This window comes from Motacilla alba, chromosome 9, assembly GCF_015832195.1.
Source record: "Motacilla alba alba isolate MOTALB_02 chromosome 9, Motacilla_alba_V1.0_pri, whole genome shotgun sequence".
NCBI lineage: Eukaryota > Metazoa > Chordata > Aves > Passeriformes > Motacillidae > Motacilla > Motacilla alba.
In genome coordinates this window covers 10,762,342-10,781,644 of record NC_052024.1, presented here as the reverse complement: position 1 = coordinate 10,781,644, position 19,303 = coordinate 10,762,342, and the positions used below count along the sequence as shown (strand labels likewise).

Genomic DNA, 19,303 nt, shown 5'->3' with positions numbered 1-19,303 from the left:
AAATATTTTTTTTTAAATTAAATAAATTGTAAACTAAAGTATTAGAAGAACTAGTATTATCTGGCATCACCAAAACTTTGGTCTGCACAACCTAAAACTTAGGAATCTTTTTGTACTCTGCTGCAGTGAGTTTCAGAGGCTCAGTTTTACTCTACTAACTATTATGCTCATTTTTAAAATCAGCCATCTCCCGCAGCCCAGCCTGACTTGGATGAGACAGTGGATCCTCACCCCCACTGAAAATCAAACTGTTTCTGAGATGGAGGAGGGTCAGTATCCTGACTCATGGACATAGGAACCCATGAGATACACACTGATGCCAGGTAAAATAATGGAAGGGTCCTCCAGGCTCCAGTGAACACAAAGGGCTGAATGAGGACAGCCTGATCTGCCACTCGGTTCCTGTGAGAGTCCAGCTCCGGCCATCAGCCCCAGAGTGGGGGGCCAGGGGGGCAGGGCCTTGGCCTGGCACAGGGACCAGCACAGCCCTGGCAGTGCTACATCACAGCTACTGGAAAAGAACTAGTGCAATCTAATGGGCATAAAAACTTGTCTTCTAGAAAGCAGACATCTGCACACATTGGTGAAGAAATGGTACAAAAACACCTGCAGCCACTTCTGATATCTACAACAGCAGGGAAATATTAGTGATAGTTCAAAGAGTACTGAAAAATTATCCAGGGAGCAGAAAACAAGGTAACATAGAATATGAAGCCTCCACATTTCAGCTTATTTAGCTTCTGAAAGAAAAAAAAAAAAGAAAAAAAAAAAAAAACCAAAAAAAAACCCTGACAAAAACCTGGATTACTTTGAAAAGGTACTTAAATATAGGAAAGAGATCTCAATAGTATGACCTTTTCAGCCTGGCTGTCAAAGGCAATGCTATCCATTTACTGGAAACTGAAGAAAGACAAACCTAATGTTGATATTTCTTGACTGTTAGGGCAATTAAACATTTAAATAGTTTATATCAACAGAGATAGTGGGTATCCATTTGCTTGGGTTTTAAACCTGAGATTAGATTTACTTTTTAGAGATAAGTTTTAACTCAGGTTTGGAAGAGATCCAGTTTGTGTCAGGTGGTTACTGAAACACTGGAGCTGGTTCCACAGAGAGAAATGAGGGAATGGTACTGGTGGTTCTGAATATGGGTGTCTGAACATTGTCAAGTGTAGGCTCATCTCACAGACCATGCAGCACTAAGAGTGCTCCTCAACTTACAATTTCTTGTTTTTCTGGAGAGGCAGCTTTATCTGATCTTTGTAATAGTGTCATCAGTAATACTTATTTCCCAGAGCACAACAGGAAGAAAACCACCTTGAAAATAAGGTATGATGATGATGATGATGATAAAACTGTAAATCATATAACATAAAAAATTCCAAACTTAAAAATATTGCCTAAACATACCTGCTAAGTTCTTTTAAAAAATTGTCATGTAGAACTCTGGGAAAAAAATAAAATATGATAGGGGGCAAGATTGTAATTGTTAACAATACAGAAACTCTGTAGAAGGCAGTTCTTCAGCACAAGGGTTGGTTTTTTTTTGTGTGTGTGTGTGTGTGTGTTGCTAAAGGGAATTTCACTTTGGCCCATTGGAGAATTCCTGAAAAGTAGAAAGCTACCCCCTTGTTTTCTCGTTTGGGTCTAGGATGGACCACAGCCTGACACAACTTTGGCACGACTTGGATAGCTCCCTGGGGCTGCTGGAACTTCCAGAAGGGCCTGCCCAGTCTCGTTTCAAAGCAGCTTTTGAATTGCAGGAGACGTACGCATCAGGCTCAAATCTGCTTCTTTACCTTCAGCTAAGTTTAAACTGGATTTAGAAGATACACAACAAACTCAGGAAGGAAAAACTTCAAAAATATCGTGACTGAAAAATATTTTCTACTTCACTGCACAAAATACCAAAACACACGTTTTCATGAGAAAAATACGTACAAAAGACTTCCCACTAAAACTGAAAAAGAAAATGTCTGTCATTGTGAGAGTAGAAAGGCTACAGAAACAGTTCTTGTGTTTGGGAGTTTGCCAATGAATCAGAAAGGGCTGGTAAAAATGCATTCATTGTGCAGAGCCCCCTCACTCTGGAAAAAACTCCTTTATTCACAGAGACAGGATTCTGCTCATATATAGCATGATAACTCCTGTGAAGTCAATGGGAGCTGACTTGCATTACGCAGAGATTTTTGCCCAGATATTCAGCATTTGTTTACAATAGGAACAAGAGACTCTAACTATTGTTGAAAACTATTTCACTGCTTATTTTTAATACAAAGGGTTCAAAGTGAGGAAAGCTCAATTTGTAGGAATTTCATAACTATCAGGGGTTTTATCCATTTTATAACATGTTGTCAGAGTTCAATTTCAGATTTTTTTCATGGACAAGTAAAAGAGCTTCTTAATGAAAGCTGGTTTGAGAAGAGTTTATAAAAATGAGGTATCTTAACTGGTGAAGCATTTTCTATCCTCTTGAGCTAATACTTTGTAAACAGCAATTGAGTGAGGGACCACAGGTGTTTACTGGCAAAGTCTGTCTACAAGACATCAGCGACGTACAGGTCTGACACAGAAAAAAAAGGGAGCTGGACAAGACAGCTGGCATTAGCTCATGGATATCTCTGGGATTGGAGCAGAAAGAGCAGGGACAAATGGGAAGGAAGAGGGGCTAAAGGGGGAAAATGAAGCACAAGAGGGGCAGGGTGAGGAGTTTGGAGCCGGAAATTCAGTTTAATGATGAAACTCACATTAATTATCAAGTGCTGCTGAAAGAGGTGGTCCCTCCTCTCCCTATTCCACTGTCCCTTCCAACCCTGGCTGTGATTTTTAGCATTGGTGCTCATTTTACCCCATAATGACCTGATTCAGAGAGCTGAACTGAAAGAAAAGGAACTATACAAGTTTAGTTCCCTGACTCAGCTCACAAGGGAGACCAGGACAGACAGTAGGAGGAACGGGACGGACTACCCCTTTCAGTAGCAGCCCACAATTAGATTGGCAGAACCACATCCTGAGTTCAGCAGGGGACTCAGGCAGCAAGCCAAGGAGAAAGCCAGCACTGGCTAAGTCAGGAGACTGAGGCTGAAATGAAGAGTCTATGAAGACAAAACACTGTTGAAAAATTGATGTTGGAGGGAATGAAAGGCCTGGAAAAGTGAGGTCAGGTTTGGAAGGAGGAAGAGGATAGAAAGAAATTGCAGGAGTTTGTCCTTGCTGCAGCATTATGTTCTGCCCTTGAAAATACATTAGAAAATACTAAATTTCACTATTCCTCTACCACCAAATTTTCTGATGCAAATTATGAGCCAATGTGCATATGTCATTGCCTTCTGTTGTGATAGATAATGACAACTCCTTACTCTTATCAGTAACCAATGCATGCAGCAGGGAAGTCTTTTGCAGTCATCTAATCTTACTGATAAAAGCAGTGGTATCATACAAACATGACAGTACTGACATATCTCTAGGTCATTAAAAAACAGGAAAAAAAAAGATTAAACAAAATCAAAACAAAATAAGACAAAGGAACTTTGAACACCTGTAAGGCTACAAAATACAGTTTTTAAAGGTTGACTCATACATGGCTAAAGACAAGCAAGAAAGATTCACTTTTCCTCTAAAAGGGATTCCTACAAATTCAAAAACCTTTGGCAGAAAAAAATTTGATTTAAACTTCTCTGGTTTTAATCTGCTATGTCTGTTAAGATATCTGTCACATAAGTGTTCATCTTTTTCATTCAGTTTTCCTTCTGTATCTGCATTTCCCTACTGATGTAAATTTAGTCTATACAATGCAGCAGTTTGTACAGATGACTCTGAAATACAATAGCTGCCCCTCTAATTTACTTAAATGATACTGAGAAATTGTCCCACCATGGGAACTAGTATTTTCAGTTTTCCCAGTCCAGCTTTCTTACCTCAGTTGAGTCACTGAATCCCTTAGTGATCTTGAACAAATCGTTTGATTTAATTGCACCCGAATCAAGCCAGCGGGATAAGTAAAGTAAAAGGCAGCTTTTCCCTGCAAACCAAACTCTGGGTCTGAAGTGAGCCTTCCCCAGTAACCAGACACGAGTGAAAGTAACACATTTCCCCTTGGGACTGTAGTGAGGGAGTCAAGCATTCCAAATGTGTTTCAAAACCAAGAAGATGGGTTCAAATTTGGTCTTGAAAGATATTCTTGCTAATCCAGTAATTAACATGATGGTTTTGCATAGAATAAAGAATCCTAAATATTTAGAAGCATATGATTATGGTGTTTTTAAAAGAGTCACTATTATTTAAAACATATTAATTTTCTTGTTCGGTTCAAACAGACTAGATCTCAACTGTTACGTTTTTTAAACTCTGGTGGCTTACTTAATGAATGCTTGTGACTCATAAGGCCTATTATTAGTCCTTCTGAGCATACATTAGCAAAAAAAAAATATAGCAAGCCAGCTTTTATGTACTGTTTAGCAGAATGTTCACAGTATTATATAGACCATTGCAATGTAGTTCCCCTTTAACTACTAAAATGTATTGTAATCTACTTGCTTTGGGTATGTTCCATTTCACTTCCTAATCCAAATAGTGTGTGTTACAGATACACACCTTCGTGATGGTGGCATCAAACTGAAGTTATAAAAATATTGAACCAGCTGCTACACAGGAACAGCTCCTGACTGATATTTTTATCTGGGGTTATTTACTAAGTCTTTGTGAGTATGTCTGCCCCTCAGTGAGAGCTAGATTTGTTAAAAAGCCAACAACCTTCCTCTGTCATTAACCACAAATGATACTGCAGATGCTTAGCATTTTTTCCATGAAGTCCTACATCCATCTGTTCCTGATAAATTCACTTGTAGGGAGTATCCCTATAGTAAGTACAATTGTGGAACGCCCACACAAAGTCACAAGGCTTACAAATTGAGATAATATCCCCTTTTCATGCTAGGAAGTTAATCTGTTTATTTATATGATTTTTTGAAAAGGAAAGTGAAAAAAAGAGAACTTTGAAAATGGAAATGAAAGTCAGCATTTTCTTTCTAGTCTGAATTCCACCATTAGTCTATTTTTGGTCTGACTTTTTTACAGCATTTTTGGTAAGACTGTACTATCCTTACAGCAAATTATTAAATCATCTTAGAATTATAAACTCTCAGCAACTGATTTTTTTTGATTTTTAAATATATCTGTGGTTGTGAAAAGGCAGTAGATAAACCATAGTCTATAGCATAATTTTGTTAGAAAGTATTATAGGAATAATATAAAAGAATCGGAGTTACATAGGATCTGTGTGCCCATTTCTTTTAGGTTCTGCAGGCTCCTGCATATTTCATTCCCAGTAAATGCTGGCAGATTTTCCTAACAGGGCCACCAATTAAGGCTGTTAATTATTTTTTTTATGTATTTTCCAAATTCTCTCACATTTGAACAAGCACGTACAACCAGCCTCCCTTTCCATTGCTTCCTAATCATAATACAATCTAAAAATGTTGCTTCTACCCCTAGCTGCCAGATGCAATCCTTTGAAAGGAAGGAAATTATATTTAAACAGAACATTTAACTTATCTCTATCTACTTTAAGGAAAACAGTGGTTACTACAAGAGGATGGGAAAATAGAATTTTTTTAAAACATGATAGCTTGAGAAAGTTTTTTTTCAGAGTCATACTGCAGACAAAACCAACAAAAATCCACACTTGAGTGCTCACATAATTAGCAAAGCTGCTGTATCTTCTCCCATGCTGGGAGAGATACTTGCCATACATAAATGGAAGTGTTTGAGCAGGAGGAGCAGGATGTAGTTCACTGAAAAATCAAAAGAAAACCCTGTTAAAATGTGGTCTGTTATAATCTCAGAGCCTATGAGGACATAAAATCTTAAACTACAAACCAACCCTGAGTATTAAAAAAGACTGAAATGTTCTACATCCTTGTTATTGCAGTTCTCTGCTGCTGTAATTGTAATGGGCACTTTGTTCTAATACCATCAATCTTCATTTTTTATTTATTTCCTAAATTGCTTGCTAACATGAGAAAAAGAAGATAATTTATAATAAAAGCCCATCTGCATAGATTTGTGCAAATACAATTGCACATTCTAATGCTCAGATAAGGATGTATTGATTACACCTGAGATCTATTTGTTAACAAATCTGGGGCCATAGAAATGTATTTTTTAAAAGTAATTCCACAACAGATAAAGTACTTATAGCCATCCTAAGGAGTAAACCTGGTTGTGATTTCTGGCAGAAATCACAGTGCAGCTTCCAGGTGTGGAAGATAATTTGTGAAGCAGATGAAGGAACTGTATTTCATAAGAGCTATGAAGAGCAGAGCTGTGTTCTCAGCATTCAAACACAAACGAAGCACAGCTGGCCACTGCACTGAACACACCTGTAGAGCTGAGGCTGCTGCACAGCTGCTGGCCTTGCACTTCATGTCAAGATGGACTGCTCAAATTTGGCACATAGAAAAGGTCATTAGTGAGCTTATTAGAGGTTATTAACCAATACTTGAGAGGCATTACTTCTGTGTATAACAGAAAAATACAGAGTTAATCACATTGAAAACACTGAAGTGGCTGCAGAGAAAATAGTTATTTGTCTGGATTACAGGCAATGAATTCATACTCAAATCTATTATATATTGCCTCTAACAGTGTTCAAATAAATACTACACCAGGAAATACTAAACATCTACCTTAAATATGACCATGAAATACAATTATAGCTGTCTCCTCCTCCTTGGTAATTGTCAGGTGGTTGGGATGATCTCACTAAGAGCAGATTTTTTGGTACATCCTAAATCATTGCCAGGACCCACAATGGAGTCCAGGCAGGGCAGCTGTAATATATGTCTTGTAGGTGTGTGTTCTGTATTTTCAAATATTCTTAGAAGGAGACCCAATTTCAAAACTTGGTTTTAAATTAGGTCTCTTTATTTAATCCTTAAGGATTCATACCACCAAGATACAAACCCAGTTCATCTTATCTATGTATACATACCTTTAAGTAAACTGGGAGACACGTGAGCCACTAACTGGAAATTGTATTTAGGTGGGAGGAGAACTGTTTATGCAGCATAAGGAATTGTCAGCAATTCCTGCTAAATAATGTTCATGAACACAGACCTACGAAATTTTGGATTTGGGGAAGCCAGTGAGGATTCAGGTTTTGCCATTAGTGCCATTTCCATAGCAGAAAGACACAAACCCTCATTTGCAATCCTCAGCCATTGACTTTGAAAAAGCTTGTAACTCTATGCAAAAATCATAATTTAATTTTAATTTCCTGCATCACATTAAATTACAAAGGTGTAAGTATTTTACTTTTATCGTTGTTGTCTTTCTATTTGAATTACATTTGGTGTTGGTTCTGCTTTTCAAGGTTATTTTTTCTTATCTATTACATTCTTTCTCTGACCTGCTGAGATCTATCCAGCAGTTTGGGTTGTGGCTGCCCTTGGGGTGGTGTTAACTTTTTATGCTAAGAACTATGTGTACTTTATTTACAATAATTTTCCACTACCTATCACCTATGTCAGACAGTCTGTCTCTACTCTAAACCAATCCAAAAGTGTCACCATCTCAGCAGAAGATGGAGGACAACAAGAAGGACAGGACACGCCCAGATTCCTCCATCTTGCCTCTTGAATCTCCATTCTAAAACCCCAAAATTCTACTTTTTCACCCTGTGACAAATTAACTATCATTCTACTCAAACTCTTGTGGCCTGTAAATCTTCACACCAAGTTGTTTATTTTTTCCATGGGCTAAAATTGAAGGCACAGGTGTTTTTGACTCCGTGCCAAGGTTTCTGAGCCCCCTGCCAGGGTCTCAAATCACCCAGGGCAGCCAGAGTAATGTCCTGGGTCCCGACATCTTGGGACAGACCTCTTAACCTGTGATTGATGCACAGGTGGAAAATAACAAGTTAGTGATGGGACAAAGACTGTATTTCTTTTACTAGCTTTTGCTTTGCTTCTGGTTTATGCAGCGATTCTGTGTGCATTTACAGAGATTTCCAGGGCTGGTTCTGAGCTTTTACCCTGTCAGATACATACTCTGCTGTTTCCTAGACACAAGATTTTTACTTATTTTAGGTCAAATAATACATAATAAATCAGTTTGTAGAGATAATGATCTGATTAAGATTCCTATTAAATAAAAAATCCCTTCTTCCATGGTACTCTTCTAAGTTTGTGTTCAGCTTGAGTCAAGTTGTGCAGGATTCAGTACACTACTTGTTTTGCTTTTCAACAACTAATTTCAGAATAAATCCTTTTGGCACCTTGAAATCTGAATTACTCTTTTATTAGAACTCATGACTGTTGCTCAAGTCAGAAAAGAAGGACAATGTTTTTTTCATCAGTGTGTGTCCTACCATATAGTTAAAAATAGTTTTTTTTTCTTTCTCCAAGACTTTTCCCTGTTATAAAAAGGGTTAATATAAAGCATGAAGTAAATTAAAATGCTGCTGTCTGAACTTGAAGCAGCAGAATAGCCCAAAAAATCCTAAGGGTGTCACTTAGTATTACACAGATAAGCATCCGTGACCACAGAAACTCTTATAAAAAACAAGTATTTTTAATTGAGTTCTTCTGGGCACATATACTGTGCTCTCAAGCTGTTTCCTTGGCTCTCCTTGTGTCTCCCTCCCCATTGCTTTGCTTCTACAGTGAAATAAAAGCCCTTTATGTTGACAAAACCATTTGTGTTGTCACTAGAAACAGAAAACTATACAAATGCCTGCGCAGTAATCTATAAATTGTAAGTTGAGCAACTGAGAAATTGGTAGGTAAACCATCCCTCTAGAGATGGATACACAAAAGTTCATTGCAGTTGGTTTAGTATGTACAATTACTTTAGATGCCCTGGTCTTTGCCTGCTGGTTGTAGGCTTCAGGAGAGTTTTCACTTACTGTTAGAAAATGAATACATTTCTTCTAAACACTCCAAATATTTTCATCTAGGTGACCCAGAGATGTGTGGCAAAGTCTGAAACATTTCTTCGTTCTCTTATTTATCAGTTCTGCTGGTAGAAGCATTAATTGCAATCTGCTAGCTATTTAAAAGGAAAAAAACAAATTAATACAGAAGGTTGTTCACTTGATTTACTATAAATTAGAAAGTATTTCCAAGGGGAAAAGAAAGATTCAGGCAGCATTTGCTCTCTTGCTATTGTAAAAGAAAAAAAAGGCATTGTTCGTTTAAAATAATAGCTTTTACAGAGTGAGTCTATTTTTCTCCTTACCGGAAGATTGCAGGAACAGAACACAATTAATGCATTTACTGCCACTCCTGATTAAAGTGAAGATTTAAGCTGCTGCATATCCTGTCTTAAACTGATTTCAAAATGTCTTTTTTTCAGATAATACCAATATGATGGTCATTTCAGAACAATACTTACAGTCTGGAGCACTGACCATTCCATGGATCTCAGAATAACAAATTATCCCTGCGTCCATACAGACAAAAACTGGAATATGTTTGTTAATCCAGCTCATGAATTACAACTTTCTCCCGTCAAAATTAGTAATTTTCATTTCTGTTTTAATTTAAAGTTCTCCAATTAAAAACTTTCCCTCTCTTTTACTCTCAACTAAAGACTAAACAGATACCTGTAGATGATTAAGTCCTCAATTAATTAGCCCTGCATAAATATGATTGGGACAACACCCTGAAGGGTGTGCAGGACTTGAACTCTATTAGTACACAGAAGATAATTTCATCATACATATCTGGTCTTAGGTCTGTTAGCATAATAAAACTAAAAACCTTGTCATATGGTACTCATGGCCAGCCTTTGACTTCAGACTTTACCAAACATCTTCATCATCTTGTTCTTCTCACTGAAAAAGGAATAGTGAAATATCTAAGAATTGTGCTGCAGATCTGCTTAGAGAGTGCACTGAAATCACAACTACAACCACTGAGGATATGGTGTAACTACAATAACTAACTCAACAATTTTAAAGGAGATTAAGTTTCAGAACTGATGCATTCACTTCAAAGGAGTTCAGTTTCTTAAATTCAGTAAATCTCAACTTTTTTTAAAAATACAGAAGATATGGAATCCTGAAGTCGGGGATTTACAGAAGATATGGAATCCTGAAAATCAATAGCAAAAGCAATAAAGTAATTCCTGTGCAATCAGAGATCAACATTCACAAAGCCAGTAACTTTGATGCACTTAGAGAAAAAAGTAAAATTTGCTTACAAGTCATCTGAGGTGACTCCCTGCTTTGAAATGTGTTTTCAGGTACATATCAAAATTTGAAAGTGAATCTGTCCTACATAAACTAGGGCAGATTCTTAGTGTTGCCATTCTGCAGAGCCTGTTTCTTTCACAGCCATTAGCTTTACAGATGAAAAGGAGCTGTTTAAGGTGAGGAAACTGTTGGCAGCAAAATAAACTAGCTTGGCAAAAGATCAGGAGGTTTCAATCTCTTGGCAAGAAATCAAAGTTTCCTTCCTTTCTTTGTTTAAAACACTTGATCTGCCATTCTCTGAACAAAGCATATGGAAAATTCTGATGGGATTGTCCATTTCTTTATTCCTTTCCCTGCCTGGAACTGAAGTAACCTAAGAGCCTTTAGAAAGACCAAATATAAGAATTCATACTCAGTTTTGGCTCTCATGGGTAGTAGGTCCTGGATTAGAGTTATGAATTCATGAATTATAGGACTTTTCATCCAGGATCTCTTACCACATTTTCATTCGCATCAAAAAGAATGTAACATCCTGATTTGGGATTGAGACAGAAAGATGGGGAGAGGAGCAAAAATGTGAACTGCAGAAATGAGAAAAATCACCTGGTGGAATTTAGGAAAGTTAGTATTTGAACATTTATCCATCTCTTGATTTAACAGAGTTGAACTCTTATTATAGGATGTCTTAAAATAAAATGAAAGCATGAAAATTCTTAGGTCTCATCAGACAATATATCATTTTCAGCTTATTTTAAGCAGCATACAAAGTATCCTTACAATTTAGTAAGAGCACATTTTCTGATTTCTTCCTTTGTACTTGATGAAAAGATGCCGTTGAGCATTACAACTACAAACACAGCTTCCCACATTTCTTCAAAAAGTACTGAGATGTTGCTGCTTTCACTATTAAATAAAACCAGATGTATCAATAGATGCATAGCTGTAGAATAATTACACCTTTTCACAACCTCTCAGAGAGTTCATCCTCTTCAATACAATACCTTAAACTTGAAATTTTTAGCTGTCCTAATAAATATCCAGAATTAAATCTTTGCCTTCACTCTATACAGCAAGATATTTAAATTGGTCTCTTCAAATCTTACTTAATATTAGGATGAATATTTCTATGTGGATGCTGAATAAAATGGCCTGCAACAGTGATACAGTTTATTTACAGACACGGACAATAGTTGTACTAAGGAACTGATGTGTATCTCCTTTTTGCTTAAGAAAATATTTTCCTTAAACTACAGACTAATTTTCAATATATATTAATTTCCTATTTCTCATCTTTTTGGACATCAGATAATTACTGATGTATCATTATCTTCTCAAGGTAGCTCTGTTTTTACCAACTTTGTCACAGTTTTGGTGTCAAAAATGGCCTCTCTCATCTGTTTGCAAAATTGCATTAATCCATCAGGTCCTAGTAGGGAACAGGATAGAAGTTAGCCTGGAGGAAGGGATGAAACTTTGTAAAGAACAGAAAGAAAAAATTCCTCTACAGAAAAAACTTTGCCCAATAATCGTTGTCAAACCAGATTCATAGTTCTTGCATAATTAGGATAGAATACAACAGATTTAGAGGCCAGATGCCATATTTGAGATTACTATTCTGTCAACTCATCCTGTACAAGTTCATCAGACAGTTTCCTCCTCTTGTTCATGACATCCTGTTGTCATGAACAAGACATTGTTCACAGTGTTCGTTGTTTAAGGTATTATGTTTTGGAAACAGAAGCAGAATTCTTTTGCCTTGTTTGTAAATTGGGCCTCTTTCAAGTTGCTGCAGAGCAACAGGCTAAATTGGTAATTGGTGCTAGCAATTCTTCTTTATGATCCTGGTCTTATTATTACGAGTAATTATAATAATTATCCATACTTCTTACTATGAATTTAATTCCTTCCTACAAGGAAATGCACAAACAGGAATGCTTTACAGCCTTGCTGTTTAGTCCTGTTGTAGACATTCTCTCACTGGTTCTACTCCAATCATCCATTTTTATCAAGAAATAGCTCTACTGTCAATCTAGAGAAGCCATTCCTAACAGTGGGACTGAAGTGACTCCATGCATTATGAAACCTGACTTCCTTCTACCCATTTTCATACTCCCAAAGCTACTCTTGCCTTCCATGCTGGTGATGCCAGCAGCAGGCTCAAGCCCTCATACCACTACAGTGCGGTGCTCTGCTCTCTATCCTCTGAGAAGTCCAAGAGATGGGAACCATTTCCCTCTTTGAAGTTCCATCCATGTATTTGCACAGACTGAGCACTAAGCACTGCAGAGCAGCACTGGAGTTAAAAGAAAGCTTCCAATGCTGTCCAAAAGGTGTGCAGTGGGAACAGAATGTATTGCTGTAGGAATGTTTGCAGGGAGGAGCGATTAACAAATCTGCTCTTACTTGCAGTAGCCCTTTTACCCCAGCGATTCAAAAAGTCACGAGACATGTCTAGCACATCCCATGTCATGCTTGCTTGAAGTCTTGCAAAGCAAACATAACTGAACATTCCTGTACAATAGCTGTTTTTTTAAACAGTTACTTCACTATTGTTAACTGAACTACAAGTTATGACAAGTGATATATCCATAGTCATCCCTTTGGCATTCTTTATAAAAACATGAATCACGGAAACATTCATCATGAGGAACTCCCATCATAAGGACATGTACACAGTGTGTCGTTCAGCCTGGCTGTATCTTTCCACTCTGTAAAATGTAACTGTCACAACAACTTCAATGAATTGCACAGGCCAACATGTAAGTTTGGTAAAGTGCAACTGATAAAACACATGTCAGAATTCATTAGTTTTGTTTGACTTCAAGTAATGCTTGTGTACAGAAGAAAAATGAAAATTTTCTTTCTTTGTAAGCCATTCTACCAAACACTGTAATAGCACCATATCAGTGTACATTAACCAGAAAACAAAACACTTGAAGAACTGGCCAACTAACAAAGCTCAGACATTGCAAAGCATGGATAAAGAGCATCAACAGGATAAAAGAACTACTAAACCAGATTGTGCTTGAGCTTGGTCAACAGGAAAGGGAGGAATTAACCACTGCAGCTGCCCCAAAATTGTCAAAAGGAAAGGAATAGACGTAACATATCAAGAAGCCCTTTCAAAAATACTCACAGGGGTTTTTTTCCCCATGTTTTTCCCCACAAAAGCCTTTCATCACTTTGGGTCAATGCTAAATGGTGCTGACAGCTGTTGTTTATGGTACCTTTAGCCTGTCCAAGATACAGAAGTAACAGTAAGTTTTCCTTAAAACTGAAATGCCTTCATTCAGAACTGTGCCAGTTTTCTGCAGGTGACAGGAGAGGATACACAATGGGGTAAATATAAGGACCCTCTTTTATGCCAAATAAAAGGAAAGGAACTCAGGAGATGAGTTCTACCTACAGACATCACCAGGCATGTTTTCCCATGGATAAAGGTAGTTGCATTCCAAGAGACACAGTGACACCCTCTGTGTTCTTACTCTTCTGCTTTTCCAGGCAAGAGCTGCCAAAAAGATTTCCACTCCCTAAGGAAGAGTGCTAACTGGTAAGAATTTTATACTAGCTCTGCTCAGGTTCACACATTTATATAAGTGAAACTCAAGAGAAATACCAAGCAATGATTTCCTAAGAAACAATATTCTTTCGGTCTATTTTTTAAAAATGAAATACTAGATTGAGTGTTACTTGCTGTAATGAGGCAGTGCTGAATCATAAAACGTCCTGTGCTGAACTGAGCTGGTTTGCAGGTTCTGTCCCTGCACTCCTCACTGTGTCCATGCAGCTCCCTGAGGCTGTGGTGACACAAAGTTCCAAAGCACTCCCCGAGCTGCCCTGACCACAGGGGATCTTTACCCAAACATTACACATCAGGTCTCATACTGGAAAGCACCAGTACCTTCTTCCACCTGTAGATTTTAAAATGGATGTGTTTGACACAGGGAAAATGTATGGTTTGCTTTTAGCAGAAGTCCCAGAACTGGAAGGATTTTCAGTGCTTCTGTAGTGCTGTGAGCCATAGTTGCTAAGATCTTAATTAAAACCCTATTATGGAGGAAAAAACACTGTATATAATAAAAATACTTCTTCTACAATTCATTACAGGATAAAGAGATTAAATGTTTTGGTATTAAAAAACTAATGATAAAAAGATAAAAATTATTGTCATAACATTAAATAAGCAATTTATACTTTTTAATGTAAATAACATGAGCATACTTACTTATCCGCATCATAGATGTGGATATTCAGATGAGAAAAATGTTACAGATATATCATTAAAAGCTGTAAAAGTGACAATATTTAAAACACAGTATTATAAGCATTTTGTTTCTAAAAATATGCTGATATTAAAAGTATATAAAACCATGCATCACTTTATGACTACAACTACAATTTCAGGCATCTCCTCTAAGTACAGATTTCATCTTACTTTTGTATTGGCATTAGTTTATAGCTGAAGAAATAACTGTCTCAAGTACTGTATTTGTTATGATGCTCTTAGCTTAACGTAAAGCTGCCTTCCCTAATAAAGATGCCACTTTGAAGATGTGCCAGGAATTTGCACACAGGTTCCGATTACTAAATCTATTTCACACTGGAATATAAAAGTGAACTACTTGCTGCAACACAAAGTGTTTATTGACTAAATGAGCCTATGTGATGAAACAACTGAAGGTACTCAGTGCCACTGAGAAACCACCTCTGTGAACAATTATTTCATTAGGTTTTTATTAGCAACAAGCATCATTTTGTCTCTGTGCTCAGTGAAAGGAAGGGAGTAATGGTAAGGGGAACAGAGGTAGTATCAAAGAAAATCTGGACTTGTGATCCAAGGGAAAGGTCTTTCTCATATACCTTTCAGAGCCAGCAGGAGTGTTTTTGAACTTTAAATGATGTTCCTGTAAGAACACATCAACCGCTATGAATCTCACATTTTAGCTTGCTACAGTCAGAATTACCAAACAGTTCCAGCAGCTGGGCTGAGTAAAACATGGCAGCAAAGACAGCACTGTTTGTACAATGCCTGCAGAGTGGCCAGGGCACCCTGTGACCTGTCACAAATGGCATTTAATGCAATAGAGTTCACAATTTAGGTTTTTAGATTATATTAGCACTCAAATGCATCTTATCTGCTGGAAAACGAGGCAGCCAAGTGAGACACCACAACATTGGCAAAGCAGAAAAAAGGGAGACAGCTAGAAGAAAAAAAATGCAGTTTCAAATTACATAATTTCCTTTTGCCACAACAACTCAAATAATCCACAACCACATGGCTATTTTCCTCCTCCAGTCATCTCCCATATTCTATCATAAACATCCAGTGACCTGGTCACTACTTTTGATTTGGGCCCTGCTCTTGCAACACTTGCATATTCATTTAAGTTTACTCACAAGAGTAGCACCTTTGGTTGCAATAAGACAATTCATTGAACATGTAAATCATTTGGCCTTGCTGGCTTTTTGTTAAGGTGAAGCAGGTTGTTTGTTAACAGAACTTTGCTCCTGAAAGTTTAACAAGGAACTTTACAGTGGCAGGAAGAAGAAAAGAACAAAGTATTTCACAGATTCTTTAAAAAAATGTGAAAATAATTTTTAAAAGACTCACTGAAAGTGCTAACAGGAATACAGCAATAATCTTTGTCCTGCCTCCTCTCCATGGTGCCAATAGAAGTTGTCCATGTTGTGAAAAGTGAATTTAGAAAATTAAAACGAGTATTTCAAACTAACACATTCTTCTCTGTCATACACTGTGCCAAACTGTGCATTATCAGACTTCTGATGTGTTACTCTGAATGATTCATGAAACACTTAACATTATGGATCTCACTGGTGCACATCCTGCTGGGATTAGTGACACCACAACATTTCTAAAACTAAATAACCCAGTGTTATGCACCCATGGTGTCCCGAATTCACAGATCTCAGTATTGCCACACATTTTGAAAAATGCAGCCTTGCAGCACCCAGTATAACTGGGGATATGTGATTCTAACAAGACATCAAATTCTGGTTCTGTCTATACATAACCTCTTTCCAAATGGCAACTTAAAACTCAGTTATGCACTGGAAAACCTACGGCCATTTCAGAGTATGGTTCTGCTTTATGCTTCATGGTTCTGGAGGATTTTTGAAACAGCATTTCTATGGATTTGAGGTGTATCAGTTCAGGACAAAGGTTGGATGCCACTAGAATTAATATGTCTCTCCTAGCTGTAATCAGGTGGTGGTTGTGGGTTTTGTGTCGCTTTGTGTTTTGTGTGTTTTTTAAAATGCATAACAAAGTTTTCTGTCTTGGCTTCTTAAATAAATATACTAGTCTAGTGTATTTACTACCACTGTAAGAGCTTTCTACAGATGGGAGCAATGTGAAATAAAATCCATGGATGTCAATAGTGGAAGCACTCTAGTAAATCCATGCCAGGATGACATCACTCTTCTCTCAACTTCCTCTGCTTTTCACCATCTTTCAGGATCATCCTTCTCAACTAAAAGACCACATCACAATTCAGCTTATATTGTTTTAGATTATTTGACAGAAAGTCTCCATTCAAAAGGCAGACAATTTTATGCTCATAATTCATGAACAGAATTACCCACTAATCCTAAATAAAACTGTTCTTGATTTTTCACTTCAATATTAAGTATATAAAGCACCGAAAAACCAAATTTAAAAGGAAGAAAGAGCGATTCTTTTTCTGCTCAGAACAACACGAAGTGTTACTAATGTATTACTTAGCTGTGACTAAAACACTTACAGTATTTAAAACTTAAAAGAGTTTGGGATGTGCTAATAGGCTGTAAATAAATACCAATGCTCTCTGCTCCACATGACAGACCTGAGTACAGAAGACATTGCATACACAGGTTTTTCTCCTCTAAAACAGACATGTGAATTAATACCAGTGTCTAGCCAAAAGAAGTCCTTGAGTTCAGTAGGAAGTTTGCTGTATGAAAAACAGAAAATGGGGCATTTGCAACCTCCAGGACTCCAAGGAATGAAGTAGCTTCCACTTCCACTTTAGTCAATGGAAATTATGGCTGGATAGATGACAGTGACCAGCATGTGGTCAGTTTTAAAAGGGTCAGTTTTAAAAGTTGTGCAAAGAATAACTGCCTATTTTCTTATCGCAGAAAATCAGCAGGAGGCATCTCATGAGTAATACACTTCACCAGTAGCAAGTATTCATAGCAATATTCCCAAGTAATTCAATTGAGGTTGTCATAAAATTGAAAAAAAAACCACTTCAAAATTTGCATGAGAATCAATAAACATTTGAAGATAGTTTCAACTTGCATACATAACTTTTTCACCATTACAGCATTTAACAGTATAATGCATTTTGCAACTTGAATTAAAATCTACATTACACTGAAATAAATGTCTTGTAAAAAGTCAATTACAAATTGCTTTGGTCTATCTGTAGCTTAATTTATCACCAAAATACAGAAAAATAATCAGGAAATCTAATATAAGTGTAAAATTGCCAGAAAGAATGTGTATTTACTTGTAAATATATTTTCTTTGTATATAGTATTACCACTTATAAGAATACACTTAATAATAACAATAAATAAATTCTTTATTCCATTAAATTGGTGCAATCTTATCTTCACTCCATTAAAATCACTTTTGCAAAGAGTTTGATCCTGTTGTTCTTATTTCCAAGTGATATGTAGAGATTTCTTTATATCTTATGACAATTTGAGCATATTACAATAAACCACCCAAAATCTAACAGAATTTAACAGACAGACTGGCTAGCCAGTAAGATTCCAAGTTTGACAGGGTATATGAGCTCCACTGTACGAGATTACCTGAAAATTAAAAAAAAAAATCCTTCCTGAAAACTGTGGAATAAAGAGGAAATGTTAGTAGACATAACAAGAAAAAGAAAACCAATGATTCATTGTATTCCAAGCAGTAACAGTCATTTTCAAAAGCTTTTGCCTCTTCATTCTATCACTGCTTTTCGTGTTTCAGAATTTCTATTCTAAGCTTCTTGGGGGAATATGGTTATTCATTTGATTCATCTCCAATAACACAAAAATATCTCCTTTCTTAGAGCAAAGGAAAATAATACAGTCTATTCAGCTGGTGGTCCTACGTAGCCTGTCAATGTCACCTTACACTGGCTGGCTCTTCTCAAACAGGTGTACTGAGTTTCTGAAACAGAGTCAGAATATGGAAAGTTCTGAGGTGGTTTCTACTCTTTTTGGTAATGATATAATTACAACAACAAACAAACTCCTGACTTAGCTTCCCCTCCGTTTGCATAACCTCCAGACACGACTCTGTTGGGATCGTTCAGTTCGTCAAACAGTCCCGTTTCAATGATTTCTTCCTGCCAGGGTATAGGGACAGCACCTGTCGCAAACTTTTTGAAGAACTTCTTGTCTTTGTCATCAAACTCAATTCCTCGTATTTCAGAGAAGTCAGCAATGTCTGCAACATCTTTGGCATAGACAACTGATGGATCTGGCACAAATGGAGGGTCAACAAGGTTTGCCTCTAACCTGTGGAAATTTATCGTTTTGAAGAAGCTGTGTTTTCTTGGGTCATCGTCTTCATTCCTGCAATAAAGCAAAAGTTTGTTCATCAGTGTGCTTTGCTCTCAGAGAGATACAGGGGTGTCTGTGGTTCGTACATGACAGTACTTTGGAGATACATATGTCATGCAACACAATTCCTTTTTTCCTAACCAAGGGATGCTGCATAGTACAACATAAGCCGAGCAGCTGAAAACATTCTGATCCCTGCACCTCTCAGGGTAAATCAGCCCAAGGTGCCAGGAAGGAGCTGCAGTGCTGCATCTGGGATCCTCCACCCAAAGCTACACTTCCACCAGAACTGAACCTACTGCAGGGTGGGGAGGGGGAGTATTGGATCTGCTGTCCCACAAGGGAAGTTCAATGACTGGCTCTGTATCTATAGGATAAGAGTGTCTGTACTAGAGGGTGAGAATATGTATTAAACTCTAGAATGGGGTATATTGGGGTAATACATCTACAGACTGACTCTGAGCAGCAATAGTCTGAATAGAAGCTGGTGACAAATGACAATTCCCATTTTATCTTAATTCAAAGCATCTACACATTTTTATC

The 19,303-nt window shown here is 37.2% G+C and overlaps 1 protein-coding gene across 1 annotated transcript in view; it reads right to left on the bottom strand.

Annotated features, from left to right (window-relative positions):
* Positions 1-7,941: 7,941 nt before the first annotated feature.
* The window catches only part of GRK7 (G protein-coupled receptor kinase 7), a 30,903-nt gene continuing 19,541 nt past the window's right edge, over positions 7,942-19,303 (bottom strand). Inside the window, exon 4 of the mRNA XM_038145821.1 lies at positions 7,942-18,772. Coding sequence (XP_038001749.1) covers positions 18,430-18,772 — 343 coding nt within the window. The 3' untranslated portion in view covers positions 7,942-18,429. The remainder of the gene's footprint in view (positions 18,773-19,303) is intronic.